Here is an 18,249-nt window from a genome sequence, read left to right on the forward strand (position 1 = left end):
CTTGTGTCAGGGTTGACAGTAGCTTTGCCAAGAAGCTAAAGGATCATAGAATCATAGAAAATTAAGGTTGGAAGGGACCTCAGAAGGATATCTAGTCCAGTGGTTCTCAACTTTTTTTGTGCCAGGACCCATGTGTAAACATCGATGGCCAGTCCCGACCCAGTGCCCCTCATTCCCAACCCACTGCCCCCAGGCCCCAGCCCTCCAGTGTGTGGGACAGGGGGTGGATGTGTGGGGCTAGGGGTGGGGTGTGAAGCATGGGGGCCCCAAGCAGCTCCTTGCTGGCTGGAAGCTTGCTAGCCTGCAAAGGAAAAGCCACTGTTTCTCATGTATTTCTCCTTTAAAGGAGAATCCATTTTTAAAGTTTGTTCATGACCCTTTCACATATTATTGCAACCCACTTTTGGGTTGTGACCCACAGGTTGAGAAACACTGATCTAGTCCAACCCCCTTCTCAAAACAGGACTAGCCCCAACTAGATCATCCCAGCCAGGACTTTGTCAAGCCAGACCTTAAAAACCTCCATAGATGGAGCTTCCACCACCTCTCTGGGTAACCTATTCCATTGCTTTACTACCCTCCTAGTGAGAAAATTCTTCCTAATATCTAAACTAAACTTCTCTTGCTGCAACTTGACACCATTGCTCCTTGTTCTGTCAAGGTGGCTGGATTGGTACAGGGTGGTTTGGCTAGGGCTGATCCTGCCTCAGGCAGGGTGTTGGAGTAGATGCCCTCTCAAGGGCCCTCCCTACCCAACTGCTCTATGATTCTATACTCTGATTCAAAGATTACCCAATTTGCTCCACAACTGCCTGCCTTTTCAGAGGGGGACCTTTTCTGAGAGCACAGAAGCCTATGCATCCCAATAAGTCAAACTACCATAAAAGAACAGCCCCTTCCAGCCCAACATCTTTCCGATTTTACAATAATGCATATGAACATCTGATGCATAATGCTTTAATTCATCCCACACCTTTGCCTAATCTCATCCTCTACAAGATTTAAATTACCCACCACAGATATTGCACTTGCACAGGGGCCAAGAAAGGGAGTAACACCTGCCACTCCCACAGTGTTTCCCTCTTTTTCAGGGTTCATTCACACAAGGCAAAACCAAAAGGGAACACAGGCCACAGGGAACAGCAACATCAGCTCATGTCCAAGGTGCCTGGAAGGGCAACAACTGCTTTGCAATTTCCCTCCCACCAGCTTCGCTTTCAATGAACTGATCTCCCACAGAACCTTCCCTAAAAGCTCATCCCTCAGCAGAGAAGGAACATGGGAAAATTTCAGCCTGAACACTTAACATTGGGCAGAGAGGGAGGAATGAAAAAAGAGGGATGAGAATGGAACAAGTTACACAACCTGAAATCACTGCTGCTCTCACAGTTTGCTCCCCTTCTGGTGGCCAGAGCTGGCATTGCAAGCAAATACCACCCCCACCCCCCCCCTTTTGGCCAGGCTGCATAGGATCCTCTATGGAGGGGAAGCTATAGGGGATTACATTGGAATTGCTGCCCCCCCGAGCAGCCAGAGACCACATCCCAGACAGGGTGCTACTCTCTGATGGTGGGAAGGGGATGCACGTGGCTGGAGTGCTGCCTCCCAGTGCTCAGAGCTGGTATTGCAGGTCCCCAGGGGTGGTGCTGCCCTCCTCCAGGGGCTGGAAAGGGCACTACATCCCCAGGGGAGCGGGATGGAAATTAGAGGGTGGCCCATTAATGCAGGGGTCAGGGCTATACAACTGTGGAGGAAGTGGGGGAGTAAAAGGTTCATATACCATTGGAGGAGACAAGAGAGGGGGACCCCACATTTTAAAGCTTGCCCCTTGCCCTTATAAAATAAATATTGGAGTAAAAAATATATATATATACCAGGAGGTAGAAACCTTGGAAAAGCAAGTAAGTGCTGGGAACCACCCCTGTGGGTGTGGGGGAGTCCAGGTGCGGCTGACAGCAACCACCTCCTCCTAGAGAGGCATGTACTTGCAGGGGGAGTCCATCCAGGGAGGTACAATTGTGGGGTGGGGCTGGTTCTGGAGGCCAGGGTGGCAGTCACATCAGGCACAGCGGGCCAGTGGCCTATGCTCCCAGCTGCATGGTACCAATGGAGGGCAGAGGTGTTGCTGTTGGCTTCTTCACAGGCTGGAGACTTCTGTCTCGCTGTCCACTTTCTTCTTCTGTCTTTCCATCACAGCTTCCAGCTCGGAGATCTTCCTGGAGTCCTGGAAGGGCAAAGAGTTGGGGTGGAACCCAGGTGTCCAGGCTCCCAGGCCCAGCCTACCCTCATCCACTAGACCCCGCTCCCCTCCCAGAGCTGGGATGGAACCCGAATCCTGGCTCCCCACTTCCTGCGCTAACCCCCAGACCTCACTCCCCTCCCAGTGCTGGGATAGAAACCAGGAGCCCTGGCTCTCAGCTCCCTGGGACCCAAGGGGAGCTAGTACCTCCAACATGGCGTGGTGCACGGTGACTTGGCTGTAGACTCTGGCTCCTTCCTCAGAGCTCACAGCCTTGAACTCATTTTTGTGCAGGGAGAAGAGCTGTGAGCCATTCAGCACCCCCAGGGCACTCACCGTCCTGGGCAGGGGAAGGAAGCACTCATATCAGCTGCCCCATGGAGCCCCCTCAATCAGCCCATCCCCCACCACCCAAATCCCCTGGCTGTGGGCTTCCCTGCAGCAGTGCCTTGGCCAGAGAAGCCCAGCATCATGAGCTTCCCCACAGCAGTGCCCCAGGCAGGGGAACCCTCCTTCAACACAATACCAACAGTGCCCCCAGCAGGGGAGAGGAGACCCAAATGCTGCGAGCTTCTTCACAGCAGTGCCCCCAGCCATGCTGTGGGTGGGAACTGGGGGAAAAACACAGCTTTGTACAGTGGCCCCCCTCCACAGTCACATGACCAGTGAGCACAGCCTCAGCCCTTCTAGGGATTGTTCCAATCACTATGGCATTGGTTTCCTTCTCCCGACCCATCCAATCGTATTTGACAGGAATCCCAGACCAAGGCTGTGCCCAGTTGCAGCTGTCCCGGGATCCCACCAGCCAGTCACAGAGCGGATGCCAAGGTCAATCCAATCAGGGTACACCAAGCAGTCAAGCTAGCAAATCAAACAGCTAAGAGACGCTGATGCCAGCCAATCAGAGCAGAGAACAGGTGAAACAAAATGATGGAAGCCAGCCAATGAGAGAATAGAGCCAATTATGGAGCAACGTGGGCCAGGAAAGGTCAATGGTCACTGAACATGACCCATGGTGACTCACTGGGGGCTGAAGCCTTTGGCCTGCAGCCAGGCCTGGACTTGAGCCGGGTCCGAGTCATAGCCCAGGGGCACGGAGGTGTCCGGGGTCCGCGGGACGTGCAGGGGTTTGGCGGGGCCCGAGCGCCCGTTGACCAAACACTGCAGCAGCTCCTCGTTCACGCTGTTCAGCTGGCTGAGCCAGTCTACGGGTCAGGAAGTGTTACCCACAGTGCACTGGGAGAGGCGACCCTCCTGCCTCCAGCCCCTCCCTGGCCTAAAGAGGGGTGGGGTCATGCCCTGTTTTTCCCACACATAAGGAGCAGCCTCCTGGGGACAACCTGCTACCCCTCCCTCCCCAAACACAGGGGTGGGTCTTCCTGGGACCCCTCCCTCCCCTCTCCACAGAAGGGCAGGGCTCCCTGAGGGCCCTCCCCCCCAGAGGGGCAGGGCATTCTTGGATCCCTCCCTCCTCTGCCCATGGGGGGGGGCTTCCTGGGGCTCCTCCCTCCCCCCCCACAGAGGAGTGGGGCATTCTGGAACCTCTCTCTCCTCCCCCAACAAAGGGGTGGGGCTCCCCGAGGCCCCTCCCCCATCCCCTCCACAGGGGCAAGGGGCTGGTTTCCCCCTGATGGGGGGGGCTCTGCCCTTCCCCGCTCAGAAACAGGCCAGGGCCTGGCTCCCCATGGCAATACCTGCCCCACTGAGGGCCCCTTACCTTTCTCACTAGGGTCCACAGCGAGTCCCTCGGTGCTGTCCCACCTGGCCTGGTGAAGGGCTGGGACCTTGGCCTTGGGAGCCAGCTGGGGAGGGGATTTCTATCCAGAAGCAGGGGGGAAGGTGTTGCAAAGAAGAAGCATTGCCAACCCAGAACCTCATACCAAGCCCCTAACCCCAGCCCAACCCAACCAGCACCCCCTGCTCACCAGGGACCTAAAGATGCCCTGGCCGGAGCTGGAGCCAGCGCTGCTGTTCCCATTGGCTGGGGCAACACCATTGTAGTTGTGGGCACCAGGGAAGCCAGGTCCCAGTGCTGGAGCCAGGATGTTGTAGGGGACATAGCCCGTCTGGCCATAACGGTTCTGGACCTTCCACCACTTCTTGGAGTCTTCCAGGACCTGGGGAGGGAAAGAAATAAGACCTGGGGACTGCTGTGAGCTTCCCCCCAGCAGTGTCCCCAGCTGCTGAGATCTTCCCCACCGCCCCAGCAATGTACCCAGCTGCTGTGAGCCTCTTCCTGGCAGTTCCCCCAGCTGCTGTAAGCTTCCCCCCAGCAGTGCCCCCAGCTGGGGTGACTGCAAGGCAGGCTCACCTCCAGGAGCTCCCCCTGCAGCACTGACAGCTCACTGCTGTTCCTGGCCACAAATTCATACACACAGCTCACAAACTTGCCATCTCCAGAGTGCCTGTGGCTGGGGAAAAGTAAAGGAAAATATGGGTAAAAGGGGGCCCAGGACACCTGGGTTTTCTGCCTGTCTCCGAGAGAGGAGTGGACCTGGTGGGTTACAGCAGGGAAGAGGCTGGAAGCCAGGACACCTTAGGATACCTGGATGCCATCCCAGGTGGGGAAGGGGAGTGGAGGTTGTCAGGTTAGAGTTTACTTGGGGGCGGGGGGGGGAGGGGCGGTCATGACACCTGGGTTCTCTCCCAGCTCAGGGGGGCAGTGGGGTCTGGAGGGAGCCCGTGTTCCTCCTTCCCTGCTACTGAAGTGCCTGCCCCGATGTGGGGAGAGCAGAGGGGACCCCAGAAGCTGAGCGCATGCAGGGCTGTGGGGAGGAGAGAGAGAACCAGGTGCCCCCCACTCCCTACCTGAGTGGAGCTGCCCCTCAGCCTCCTGCTCTGACCCGGGGGCTCGGCGGAGTGCTGGGCCCAGCCAGGGGGGCGGTGGGCTAGGGCGAGGCTCTCCTCCGGGATCCTCCTTCCTCTCCATCCCCCCATGCTTCCTCAGCGCTGAAGCCTGATCTGCATCCCCCAGTCCCTGGCTGGGGCCTCGTCCCCTGCACTCACCTGAGACCCCTTAAAACCCATCCTGCCTGTGCCAGGTTACCACTGCCCCTTCCAAACTCACCCTAATCAGCTCCCTTAAGAAGCCCCGCCCCCAAGGCCAAACCCCACCCATTCCACCTGTCCTCTTAACCCCCCCAACCCCCTGCACCTCCCCCTAAGCTCCCACCCACCTCCAGGCTGTAAACCCCACCCACCTCACCCTAAGGACCACCCACACCTCTAGACTCCACCTACCTGTCCCTAAACCCTACCCCCATCCAGGCTCCAAACCCCACCCCCTGTCCCTAAGACCCTGCCCCCACCTCCAGGTTCCACCCCCCATGCTCCAGCCCCGCTCTGTCTACCAGAAGCCCCCATCTCTTCCTTTGCCCCCCAACCCCGTCGCCCTCACCACCGAACCCACCTGCCCCCCAGAACAAAGGGAAATACACGCACACACACAGAAAAGGCATCTTTAGGGCACCTAGGCTCCAAACCCAGCGCCTTTCCCCATTCCCCCTCCCCTGCCAGCCCCTCCCTAGCATCCTCTGTGAGCCCCCCCCTGTGCCTGCAGCCTACCCCCTACCAGGGTGTGTCTGATGAGGGGGCAAGGAGGGGCCTGCTGTGGGTGGTACGTACCCATTGGCCTCGATGGAAGGTGCCGACTGCTGCAGAGGGGAGATGGGGGGAAAAGTGAGTGTGGGGTGGGGGGAAGTGCATCTCCAACTGTGACCTCCCCGCCCCCAGAGGGGTCCCCTCACACCTAGGGACCCCCCCTACCACCTCCCCTTTCTGACACCCCTCCCTTGAGCCTGTCTGCCCCCACTCTTCTCCACAGTGCCCAGCAAGCCACCCCAGACACACACCTGCCCTCCCCTGCCCAATGCCACCTCTAACTGATAAGACCCATGGCCTGGGCACCACATTCACACCCCCCTCCCCCCCGCAACAGCCCCCTCTGCTACCGTGGGGGCCACACACTCCCTTCTCTCCCTCTCTGCAGACCCCCAGCCCTCCCCACTCTGTGCTGAGGGCTGCTGGCTGCCTCTCCCTGCCATGATGTTGCTCCCCTGGCCTCCCTCACCTGTGCCCGGCGCTCCTCATGCCGGTGCTGTGTCTCCACAGGGTCCTCCCAGGGCTGTCCAGAGGGGCCTTGGCTTGGCAGCTCCCAACCACTCCAGAAGGTCGGGGTGTAGGTGGTGGCATGGCCCTGTGGGAAGTCCACCCTGAGGAGGGGCAGAAATGGAGCTGCAGTGAGGGTGGGGGAGCAGTTATACAGATTGGGACGTCGTGGGATATCACAGGCCAATGCAAGGAGACCAGGTGGGATCCTGGCAGGGTGGGGAGGGAGCAAGGGGCCCTGGAATAAACCACAGGCCACGGGACCATGGGAGAGACCGCAGAGATCCTGAGAGGCTATGGGGAGGCTTGTGGGCAAAGCCAAGTAGGGAAAAACAGGAAGGGGGTGTGAATGGAAATCCTGGGGAACATTGAGGCATCAACCGTGGGATTACAGGCATGTTCACGGGTGAAATCCAGAGACCCTGGGGGGAAAAGCAAGGAATTCTGGGTCAAAATCACGGGGAACATGGAGGGATCAGGCCTAGAATCATGGGCGAGGTCACAAAGAATTGGGGGGCGAAACTGAGGCACCCCCTGGATAGAAGCAAGGACTCCTGGTGGAGACAGTGAGGGGACTGTGAGGAACAGGGAAGGATCTTGGAGGTTCAAAGCTTGGAGAGTGAAGTCTGGAGAGGGAGTCAAACAGGAGAATAACCATGGGTGAGTGAGGAGGGTGTAAGCCCCTGGTGCTGATAAAGGATGAGGGTGCTGTAATGGGGCCAGCGGGCTCAAGGCTCTGACTCCTCTAGGTGTCAGGCTTTGTCCAGCCTCCAGGCCTTGCACCCATTGAAGTAAGGGTTTTATAGCTTAACACAGCATAGTAGCTGCTGGGGGTGAGGGAAGGTGAAAGGCTGAACCCCCCTGGCCTGGCCCACAGCTACCCAAGGCATAAGCCCTGCCAGGCTTGCCTCTGAGAGCAAAGGATCATGGGCCAAAACAAGGGATCCAAGGGAAAATTGGGGTGGAACCGAGGGGCTGTGGGTGAAAGCACAGAACCGTGGGCAAAACTCAAGGAGAACTCACAAAACTGGGGACAGGCGCATCAGGGGAAACCCCAGAGGACAAGCAAACTGAGGGCCACAGCTGGGACTTAGTTCAGGGAGCTGGACCTAGCACTGCCCCCCCAACCTTCCTGCATGGCATCTCCCCACCAGGTAAGTAGGTACCGGGGCTGAGTCCAGTTCTCCCCCAGCAAATGCCACAGCTCGAGTTCCTCAGGTCTCAGGCAGCCACGCAGCAGGGTCACGGCCTCCAGGGTTAGCATAGGGGAGTGGATCTCGCTGGCGAAGAGCGGCCCCCCTGAGGCCTCCACCACCTGGGATGGGGACAGGGAGAAACCCCAAGAGCTGTCAGTCATATGGGCCAGGTCCCAGACCCATTCAACTCAGGGACAAAGACCCAGATCTCAAAACCACAGAGGTGCCCAGACAGCCCCTCCCCCGCCGCCACACTCCCCCCCACAAACCAGCCAGGGGCAGAGCCCTGCCCCAAACCCCTCCCCCCACAGGGGTGCAAGGTCCCTCCCCAGTGCCCACAGCAGCCCTCCAAGAATGGGCAGTGAGAGACACTCAGCTCCCCCCTGTCCCCAAGAGCCCCCTCAACCCCTGCACAATGAATGGTGAGAGACCCTGGAGTTTCAGTGCCCTCCACAACCCCCCTCTGTGCCTCCCCCAGAGATACACACCCCACAGCTCCACTCTGGCAGCCCCCCACCCACTCCCCTCTGCAACTGGCTCCCAAGTTCCCTCTAAAATGGCTCCCCCTGTCCCTATAGCCCCCTCCTCCTATCCCTATAGACTACCCCCATGCTGGTATCACCACCCCCACCATTACCCTTCACAGCCCCTGGTCTGGGCTAATGCAGGGACTTGTCTTTGTGCCCCCAACTCACCGTCCTCAGGGGCCCAAAGAGGAAGTGGACAAGCTCCTCTGAGCTGGGGTTCATGATGTCTGAATGCAGTCTTGCCTGTAGGGGGGGAGGGGACCCCAACTCAGTATCAATAAACCTCTCCAGTTCCAGCTGGGGGAGGGGAGGGGAAGAGGGAAGGACACCCGTGTTCTCTCTCCAGCTCTCAGAGGGGAGTGGGATCCGGTGTGTTACGGCAGGGGAACAGCAAACCAAGATACCTGGGTCCTAGTCCCAGATCTGGGAGGCAAGCAGGGTCCAGTGGCCTATAGTGGGGCATGGGGGAAAATGGCAAGCCAGGATGCCTGGGTTCTAGCTGATGCTGGGAGAGGCTTAAAGCTTTGTAATCCCCCACTGGTGTGATCCCACACTCACCAGCAGGCTGAAGGAATACTTCATCTTGGCCAGGACATCTGCAAACTCCTCCAGGGAGGGGGGGCGTGCCCGGAGGGTCAGTAGCCCCTCTACAGGGAAGGAAAGGGTTAACACTCCATTGTGGGGATGGGATGCAGTCAGGGCTGGTGGGGGCAGTCATGGGGGCATCCCAGAGGTGGGGTCCCTAGTAGGTTGAGGAGTGAAGGGGGAGCCCATGGGTCAGTTGGGGGATGGAGGTAGTGTTCACAGAGCAGGAAAGGGGGACTTAGGGCATCCACAGGGCAGGAAGACTGCAGCTGGGAGAACAGTGTCCCCCGTCATCCCCCTCCCCAAATCAGCAGCACCCCGCCAGTCTAGGGGAGTCTGCAGTGCAGGCCATGAAGTACCCACAGGGAGGTGGGGAGCATTCTCAGTGGTGCCCCCTTTGCACAGGGGGCTTCCCATGTGGGGCAGAACAGGTGGGGAGGGGCTGAGGATGGGGAGAAAGGCAGGTTGTGTTTACCCCCCGGCTGCTGATGGCGCTGCCCCCGGGGTGAGCGCCGGCGCTGATTCAGGATCCGAAAGGCCTCAGCCGATTTCTGCAGCTTGGCCATGAAAGACTCAATGTCATCAAAGACCCGGTTCAACAGCTCCTACAGGAGTGGGGAGGATGTGAACCCATGGCTCACTCAGGGGCAGCTGCCAGCACAAACCAGCATGCAAAGCCCCTCAGGTGTGCACAGGGCCCCTCATGTGCCACGTGTTGTGTGCCCCCACCCACCCAGGCACATCAGAACTCACCATGTCCTGCTCAGCCCGCAGGAAGGTCAGATGGGAGGGCTCAGAGGAGTCAGCTGGTGGTAGAAAATACAGGAGGTCAGGACACCTGGGTTCTCTCCCAGTGGGGTGGCTGGGAGAGGGTTGGGGTCTGCTGAGTTACAACTGCGGGGAAGGAGTGGGCCAGGATGCCTGGGTTCTCTCTCTGGTGGGGTAGAGCAGGGATGGGGGTTCTATATTGGCTCTGGAAGGGGACTGGGGTTAGCGGCTTATAAATTGGGGGCTGCAAGCCAGGATGCCTGGGTTCTCTCCTAGCATTGAGAGGGGTCTGGTGGGATGGGGATTTGGTGGGGAGGTCAGCAGCCAGGACACTTGGGTTCTATACTGGTTCTGGAAGGGGACTGGGGTTAGTGGCTTTAAGTTGGGGAGGGGGTTCTCCCCTTCAGTTCCATCCCAGCTCAGGGTGGGTCTGGAAGGCCAGACACCTGGGGTCTAGCCCCTGCTCTGAGAGAGCAGTGGGGTCTGGTGAGGTAGAGCGGGGAAGGCTGGGAGTCAGGACACCTGGGTTCTCTCCTCGTTCTGGGAGAAGAGGAGGGTCTGGGAGTTAAGGAAAGGGGAGCTAAGAGCTAGAACACCAGGGTTCTTTCCCCTCACCTGCTCCTCTCAGACTCTCCTGCAGGGACAGGGCTGCTGAGGGGGCAATCATCACCTTCCTGGGGCCGGGTGGGTGGGGGCTGCGAGCCGCCTGCTGCTGCCTCATCTCCTCCTGGTTGGTTCTGCAATGGGAACAAGGCATGGAGGTGACCACAGGAGACAACCCAGTGCCTACTAGACCCCACCTTCATGGCCTTGTGCCTGAAGGCGCCTCCTCCCTCAAGGGCCCCCCCAACTCTTCCTCCCCACCCCACATCCCCTCTGTTCCCCTATACCTTTCCCTGAAGATCCCCAGTTCCCTATGCCCTGGAGACACCCCATCCCCCAAGAAAGATCCCCCAGCTCTCCTCTCCCACCCTTCAGGAACCCTCTGCCTCCCACCCCACAAAGGGAACACAGGGCTCCCCTTCTACCCTCAGAGCCTGCCCCACAGTCATTCTCCGCAGCCAGGGTCTCTCAGACGCCAGGGTCCCACCTGAGCACCTCTTTCCTCTGAGTGTTGCCCCCTGATTTGAAGTCCATCAGGGCACTGTTGATGTCTTCTCGAAGGAACTCTGCCTGAGGTGGGTAGAGAGACCAGGCTATGTAGGGCATGGGGCTGATTTGGAGGAGTGGGGTGGAAGGGAGATGGTCCACTGGGGTTACGTGTTGTTCGTGTATCAGCAGCCACTCCTGTGGGCAGGCCACTGTTGACTGGATCAGACCCTCCAGCCCATGGCCATCTGTTACCCAGCATGCCATGGGGCAACAGGCCTGCTTGGGATGGAGCTGGAGGAAACATGGCAGCATTTTCCTCTAGGGATGAACAACCACTAGGTGGGATGGCCAACATCCCAAAAGAAGTGGGACTTCTTAGGATCCTGCTCTGGACTCTGGAAGCTGATTGGCTCATGGAGTAAAAAGTCCCTCCCATCTGAAGGTGAGACTTCCTACAATGGAAATCAAGGCTCTGGAAGATGATGGGATGGAAGTCTCAGGCATTGGAAGTTAGGATGTTCTGGACCAGGAACACGTGATGCTGGAAACCCATTGGTGGAGGTCGCATAGATGTCCCATCTACAAGGGGATGGGGTGCGGATGACTTCTTCCAATGGAAAACCAAAGCTGTGGAAGCTGCCTGGCTAATCCAGTCTTGGGAAGGAGAGACTTCCTGCAATGGGCACCATATCCTGACTGGCCCATGAGGATCTCATTTGGCTTTGCACAGATGGTGCTGATATCCTGGAGCATGATGGGAAAAAGGGGGTGGGGCTGTGGATGGCTCAAAGGCATTTAAAGGAGGACTCCAAAATGCAGGGGGTGAACCCAGGGGTCTGGGGAAATTCCAGTGCAGCAAAAGGAGGGGGTACACCAGTGATGTCATCTAATGGGTGGAGCCAACAGCTCCAAAAGCTGGTTAACAAGATGGTACCCCACAGGGGAGTAGGAACCCAGGTATCTGGGTGAGCCACCCCTCCCCTGTGGTGCTCCTCACCCCAATCTGGTCGCACTGGAAGAAGTGGACATGGGGCTTGGGCTGATGGGGCTCCTGGAAGACAAGCAACAGCAAGGAGCGGGGCCGGCGTGGAACCAGCACCGTCTCACAGCACAGCACCGTCACCAGGCCATAGTTCTCCATCTCATCCTGCAGGGGGGGACAGTAATGCATGGGCCAGGGGGCCCCCCATAACCACTGCCAGGGCACCCAGAGACTGAGGGGGCTTGCCCAGAACAGCCCTTTGACTCAGTGCCCCTAGAACGACCCCCCTGAAAACAGCACTCCCAAACCTGGTGCCCCCAGGACATCCCAGAGTCAGGTCCCTTGTCCCAGAGATGCCTCTTTACCCAGCACCCCCAGAACCACCCCTTTAAACCCTCCCCTGGGCACCCCAGGCCCTGGCACCCGCCTCCAGAACCACTCTCCCCAGGCCCTGCGCCCCAGGCATCCCCAGACTGTGCCCTAGATCCAGCCCCCTCAGGACCTGCCCCCTCTGCCCTCCACCTCTCCCCATCACCCCCCAGCCCCCACCTTGGAGTCAACATCAGAGAGCTTGATGGTGGAGCTGGTGACCTGCAGAAGCATCTCCTGGGCCCAGAGGTGGCCCTGGGTGTCCATCTCCCCCAGCTTCCGCACAGCGTCCTCCACTGTGCGCAGGTCCTCAGTCTCCCCCAGGGAGAGCGTCACCAGGTGCTGGCAGGGGGTAGGCAGGTGGGGGTGAGCCAGATACGTCCCACACCCAGCCCAGAGCCCCACACCCACCTTGAGTGACAGCCAAGGCCTCCCACCCAGCTCCCCCTTGTGGCTGGATCAGTGCTTCCTGGAGGGGAAAGGCCTCATGCCCATCTCCACCCCCTGCCCTAGGAAGCGTGCCTGTGTCTAGCACCCACCTGAGTGGAGAAGGGGACACCCCACCCTTGAGTCAGACACTGCACTGGGGCCCTTATACCTGCCCCTCCATATCCACTCCCCCCCCCCCCCCCAAAGCCCAGGGCGGGAGGACAGGAGCCTCTCACATTGACAGTATACTGGGACACATCAGCCATGATGATGTTGGAGTACTTCTTCCTCTGTTCTGTGGGGAGAGAGAGGGTGGGGGAATGAGACAGGGGTGAAGGGGGCAGGGGCCTGTCCCCTGCAAGGGGACACCAAGTCCAGTCCTGCAGCAGGGCAAGGCACTGGCTATTTCAAGGGATTTCCCAGCATCCCCTGAAGGAACCAGTTTGGTGACTGGGGATTAGCTGGACACCACTCCTTGGCCTCCTCCAATCCATACCTGCCTCGGCTTTGTGTTTCTTTCATTTTCCCTTTCTGGGCAGGGATGGGGGAAGGAAGCAAAGGCCTGTGGGGCTGTTCTGAGGGAGGTGGCCAAGCGGGGAGGGCATGTGGGGCAGAGGACCCTCCCACAGGAGAGGTGGAGGAAGTCTAAGGATGTTGTCTCCTATATTTCAGGTGGTGAGACCTCACAGCCAGTCCCCAACCCCACAGCCCTGCAGAGACCCTGCTACTACCTCCTGGTGACCTCATAACCACCCCCAAACCCCTCTGAGCCCCCTCACCCACTGCCCAGCCCCACAGTGACCTTGCCACCACTTCCTCAGCCCTGCAAGGACACCACAAGCAGCCCCACAGCAATGCCCCCTCCAGCCTAAGAGAGACCTCAGACCCTACCTGCAGCAGCAAAGCAACAGTGCAGAAACCCTACAATAATGTACTGGGTGACCCTATGATAATGCCTGGCCATGCCCAGATTCAATGCCCTGCTAAGACCCCTTATGACAGCAGAGTGCAGCAGTGTGTGAGGCCCCTACACCAATGCCCCAGCCCCACAGAGACCCTATAACACACAGCACCCCAGTACCCCCCCCAGATGTCCAGGATGCTGGGGACCCCTTGTGTACAGTCCCTGCAGTTCAGGGACCAGTTCCTATCCTGCACCGACCCAAGTGGTCCAGCTGCCCCGGGTTAGTGCTTTCTGCAGGTAACTGACTGCAGGCATGGGGGGAATTAGGGGCTCCAGGCAGCTGGGACCCCAAGCTGGGGCATCGCAGCCCTGGAGTGAAACTCCAGCCCTGCATGTCCCCCCTCCCAATCCTACTCGCTCCCCTTAACTTTCTTCCCAGTGCCAGATCCCTGCCTTCAATACCTCCCTTGCCCCCAAGAGACCTGCCCCCCATTGTCCCCAGAGAGAGGTGGCATCGGCTCAGGGACTCACCGTAGATGTCCCTTGCACTCAGCTTGGGCAGCTCAAGTCCACTACAGAAGGGATCACAGAGGAAAGGGTTAAAAGAGCAGAGGCAGGGCTCTGTAGCAGGCTAGATTTAAGGGTGGGTTGGGGGAGGATTCCCTGTCCAGAGCTGGGATAGCACCCAGGTGTCCTGGCTCTTCCCAGCCCCCTTCCAGTCTAAACTACCAGACCCAATTCCACTCCTGGAACTGGGATAGAACCCAGGAGTCCCAGCTGCCCACCTGCCCCCGCTTTGACCGGTTTTCCATCCAGAGCCAAGACAGAACCCAGGAGTCCTGGCTCCCAGCCCCAGCTGCTCTAGACTCTACTCCCCTCCTAGAGCAGGGAAACAATCCAGCAGTCCTGACCTCCAGCTCTAACCCCACCCCACCCCACTCCTCTTCCCATACTCTCCCCAAAATGAAGGCAGGGGGTGGGACTCACTTGTCCAGAAGGCTCATGGTGCAGGAGAGTCTGGAACTGGCATGCAAGAACCTGAGCGCGGGGATGGGGAGAAGACCAGCTGCTACCCTGAGCTGGGACAGAACCCAGGCATCCAGGCTCCCACTGCCCTTGCTCTAATCCACTGACTCTTCTTTCCCCCAAAATCAGGGCAGAACCCAGGAGTCTGGGGCTGGGTGGTTCCTCATGTTACATGCTCTCTGTTTCTTAACCATGCTGCTCTGTTTGTCCAGAGTGAGAGCTGCCAGCCAAATCCCTCAGTCCCAACTGCTGGGTTAGGACCCCTCAGCCCCCCCATCCTCTTCCTCCATGCTGCACGAGGCTGGACCCCCTAAGGAACATGATCCCTGGCCTCCAGGGTCCCCCAGCGGTAGGGGGGGTGGGGCAAGGATGGACCCCCCCCCTTCTCTGTTCCCAAGCTATACAAAGGTAAGACCCCCCACACTTACCTATCCTCACACCAACCCTATGCAGCTTGGACCCACAACATGTCTGGGTGGGGGGACGTGGCCCCAGCCCCAGTGTCACCTGGTAACAGGTGTGCCCTGCTACCTGGCCGGTGAGTGGCAGGCCAGGCCACACCCTCATGCATACTTGCACAGGTAGCTCTGGGCTCAGCCTTCCCCACTCCCAACTCCTGAGCCCAGATGGAAAGAGGGTACTGGTTAAATATAAACCTGACCCTAATGCTCTGGAGGGGCAGAGCCTGACTGGTGGGTTACAGCAGGAAGCCAGGACACCCGGGTTCTCTCCCAGCTTTGGGAAGGGGAGGGGGGTTGGGGGGAAGAGCCCACAAGTCTCCATCCCCTTGGCTGTACCAGGCGCACCCAGCAGAGGCGGGTTTCACAGGCCATTCCTGGCCCTGTCACATCATAGAGTTGCACAGTACAAAAGCAGAGCTGCCGTACCACACCCTCACCCCCACCCCCAGCAAGGCAAGGGCCCTGCAGGCGTAATCACTGCTGGTCCTGCCCAGCACTAAGAATGCAGCCACCTCTGGGGTGCGGCACTGTGGGGTGGTTTATACAGGGACCCCTTCACCTGGCACTGGGAAGCAGCTGGTTCTGGGGTGGGGCGCAGCAGGGGAAAGACTGCAGACAGGAACAATGCTTGATACTGATGGGGAAAACAAGCAGGGATTTGGCAGTGGGGGGGCTGTTAGGAGACATGGGGAGCAGGGGGCACAGCCTGGAGACAGGGTTTGTGGTTCCGGTGCTGAAGGGCTTTGCAGGCAGCATCATGCTGTGCTCTTCCACCTCTCCCTGAAGCACAGCACCCCACAACCCACACATCAGGGTGCCTTCACTCTTCCCAGTGCTGCAGGAAGAGAGTGACACAGCATATTCAACTAGGGCCAGGTCTGACTTGGCCTGAATCAAACTCACAAGAAGCCGGACTCAGGTGGGAACAAAGAAGGGAACCAGAGCATCCAGCAAAGCCCAGACAAAACCAGGTCCAGCCCTCAGTAAACTAAAGTAGCTCCTAATGGTTAGACAGGAAGGAGGCCTAAGAGGCAGGACTACTCAGTTCTACCCGTTCTAGAAGTAGCAGGGTCTACTGCATTATAGCGGGGGTTTGAGAGCCAGGACGCTGGGGTTGCTGCAGCTGTGGGAGGGGCAGGTGGGAAACAGGACTCCTGGGTCCCATACCTGACCTTTTGTTCCTTGATCCCATGGGTGGGGTGGAGGGTGCTGTGGCCCAGTGCCGCTCCCATCCCTGGCATGCAAACAGGCAGGCACGTGGGACTGGGACAGGCTGGGATCCTGGTCTGACCAGCTTGGCTCAGGATTGGGCACACCCTGGCCCCTTTAACCCTTTGCAATGCACTTGCAGCATTAGATCTCCCAGGCTGGGGTCTGCCCCCTCACGTTCCCCACCTAGGCCAGAGAGAACCCCACACACTCAGGGGGTTCCCCTGCTCTGGACAATGGGGTTCAGCCAGCACTGAGGGAATAGGGCAGGTTCTCCTCTCCCACATAACCAAAACAGCCTGTCCCCTTCCCCATACCCCACCTTGGACACCTGGGTTCCACCCTCAGGTCTGGAAGGAAACTGGGCTCTGGGGAGTTAGAGCTGGGGGGTGGCAGCAGGTGCCAGGCTACCTGGGTTCCAGGCCAGCTCTGAGAGGGGAGCAGGGGCTGGTGGGTTGGAGCAGGGGGCTGGGAACCAGGACACTTGGGTTCTATCCTAGTCCTAGGAGTCTGGGAGGATAAAGCAAGGATGGCAGGGAGCCAGGATGTCTGGATGCCACCCCAATGACAAAAAGGGAGTAAGGTCTTCCGTGGCAGGGACTGGGTTCTGTTCCTGCCTATCCAGTCTCTGGCTCTAACACACAAGAGCCCAGTGCCCAGGGGTGAAGGCAACCCCCCTCTCTGGTGCACAGGTGACCCCTGAGCTGGCCAGACCAGTAGCACAGCTCCCTCTGGGTGAGGCAGGGCCAGATCTGAGTCACCCAGAGCCATACCTGGAGAAGAACCTGTGTTTGCTCTGGGGGCATGAGCAGCACTCAGAAATGCCCCCCTGGGACTCGGTAGTGCCACAGGAGTGAGGGAGGAAAGGAACTGGAGCCTCCAGCTGAGCCCAGAGGGACCCAGAGCAACATCTCTCCCCAGATAAACTTGAGACACCTAGTGGTTAGAGCGTGGGGGATGACAAAACTGGGAGGCCAGGACTCCTGGGTACTATCTCAACTCTGGGAAGGAAGTGGGGTCTGGTGGGTTAGAGCTGTGGAGCTAGGAACCAGGACATCTGCGTTCTCTCCCTGAGTGGTGGTTAGAGGAAAGCAGGTCTGCCTTCGGGGACATTGCTGTTTTTGCAGTGCAAACAGCTTCTGAAAGGCAAGCTTCCCCCATCGTGGGAGGGGAGAGGGTCCTCTGCTGAGACTTAAGGGATATAGGGCTGTGAGACACCTCTTGGGCCTCATCTCCTCCCCAGCTCCCCCATCCCTGGGCTCATTGCTGAGGGAAGAAACTCTTGGACCAGGAGATTCTTCCTGCTGCAGACCCAACCCCTGCCCCTGCACCCAGTTATTTCTGCTCCTATCCCCACCTTTCTGATCCATCTCCTCAGGAGCAAAGATGAGGTGGGGGCTGCATCCTGGGAACATTGGGTGCAGAAAGGCCCAGTACTGCCTTTTGTGGGCTGCAGACCCCTTGGAAACAAAGGGGAGCACAGTCCATGGAAAAGAGGACTGAACAAGGAGCTAAGGCCACTTCACACCCCGGGCCGGGGGGAAGGAAGCAGACAGTGCTACAAGGCTCCTGGGCCTGGCAGGGCGAGGTAAAACCAGAGATGAGAGCCCTGTAGCAAAGACAGCTTTGGGAAAGCAGGCAATAGGGTAGTGGGACAAGGCCCTGGCATGCAGGCTGCAGGCAGTGCCAATGCCATCCTGAGGAAGACACTTAAGTCACTAGTGGCCAAGCTGGATCTGGGTGGAACTAGGCAGAGAATAAGGCCCTGGTGTTGCATACAGGTATAGACTTGATCCACAGCAAAGCAGGAAGAGAATCCAGGAGTCCTGGCTCCAATACTCCCCACTCCTCCCCACTCTAACCCTTCTTACCCCACTCCTCTCCCAAAGCTGGCGGCAGAACCCAGGAGGTCTGGGCTCCATCACCCCTGCTCTAACCCACCACACCCAACTCCCACCCCCACTCTGAAGCTAGGGCCAGAGCCTACAAATCCTGCCTCCAGCCCCCCTCAGCTTACCTTGCTCCCATAGCTGGCAGAACGCAGGAGTTCTGGCTCCCAGCCCCACCCCACTCCACCCTCTACCCTAACCCACACCCCTTTTGAAAGGGGAATCATTATGAGTGATTTTCTATTTATACCTGCGCTGCTCCAGCCCTGCTGCTCACAGCGCCCTTCTGACTGTAACAAAAAAAGTCAGTGGACACAAGTCACATTCCAGCCCTTCCCAAAGGGCGGCAGCAGTTACACTTCCTGATGCAAGGATACACAACACAACAAAACTGCTCCAACCAGCACTTCCCTCCTGCCTTAACACATCCTCAGATTTCTCTCAGGGTTTTTACACATCTCCTGCT

At 58.6% G+C, this 18,249-nt stretch overlaps 1 protein-coding gene across 3 annotated transcripts; it reads right to left on the minus strand.

The window, feature by feature from the left end:
* Positions 1 to 941: 941 nt before the first annotated feature.
* EPS8L1 (EPS8 like 1) lies at positions 942 to 17,937 on the minus strand. Of its 3 annotated transcripts, none has more exons than XM_019492662.2 (21): positions 17,912 to 17,937; positions 14,186 to 14,236; positions 13,730 to 13,770; positions 12,531 to 12,589; positions 12,046 to 12,207; positions 11,512 to 11,661; positions 10,513 to 10,595; positions 10,038 to 10,159; positions 9,408 to 9,460; positions 9,130 to 9,259; positions 8,628 to 8,716; positions 8,238 to 8,312; positions 7,513 to 7,661; positions 6,309 to 6,450; positions 5,864 to 5,892; positions 4,551 to 4,650; positions 4,165 to 4,356; positions 3,957 to 4,056; positions 3,264 to 3,444; positions 2,447 to 2,579; positions 942 to 2,224 (listed from the first exon to the last, which is right to left on the minus strand). In XM_019492662.2, exons 1-21 carry the CDS (start codon positions 17,920 to 17,922, stop codon positions 2,138 to 2,140), a joined length of 2,139 nt encoding a protein of 712 aa, XP_019348207.1. In that variant the 5' UTR covers positions 17,923 to 17,937; the 3' UTR covers positions 942 to 2,137. The 3 variants fall into 3 exon arrangements, with proteins under 3 accessions (XP_019348207.1, XP_059584103.1, XP_059584104.1); XM_059728120.1 differs by lacking the exon at positions 17,912 to 17,937 and adding an exon at positions 14,653 to 14,929; XM_059728121.1 differs by lacking the exons at positions 942 to 2,224; positions 3,264 to 3,444 and having other exon boundaries at positions 2,492 to 2,579.
* Positions 17,938 to 18,249: the final 312 nt, after the last annotated feature.

The sequence above is a fragment of the Alligator mississippiensis genome, chromosome 5 (assembly GCF_030867095.1).
Source record: "Alligator mississippiensis isolate rAllMis1 chromosome 5, rAllMis1, whole genome shotgun sequence".
Taxonomy (NCBI): domain Eukaryota; kingdom Metazoa; phylum Chordata; order Crocodylia; family Alligatoridae; genus Alligator; species Alligator mississippiensis.

Bases quoted from the DNA above. Each gene is read 5' to 3' on its own strand.
- EPS8L1 (XM_019492662.2), bottom strand. The intron at 11,662-12,045 runs GTGGGGGCTGGG...CCCCCCCTGCAG, and splicing joins TCTCTGATGTTGACTCCAAG to GATGAGATGGAGAACTATGG. The intron at 10,160-10,512 runs GTGGGACCCTGG...TTCCCATTGCAG, and splicing joins CAGAGGAAAGAGGTGCTCAG to AACCAACCAGGAGGAGATGA.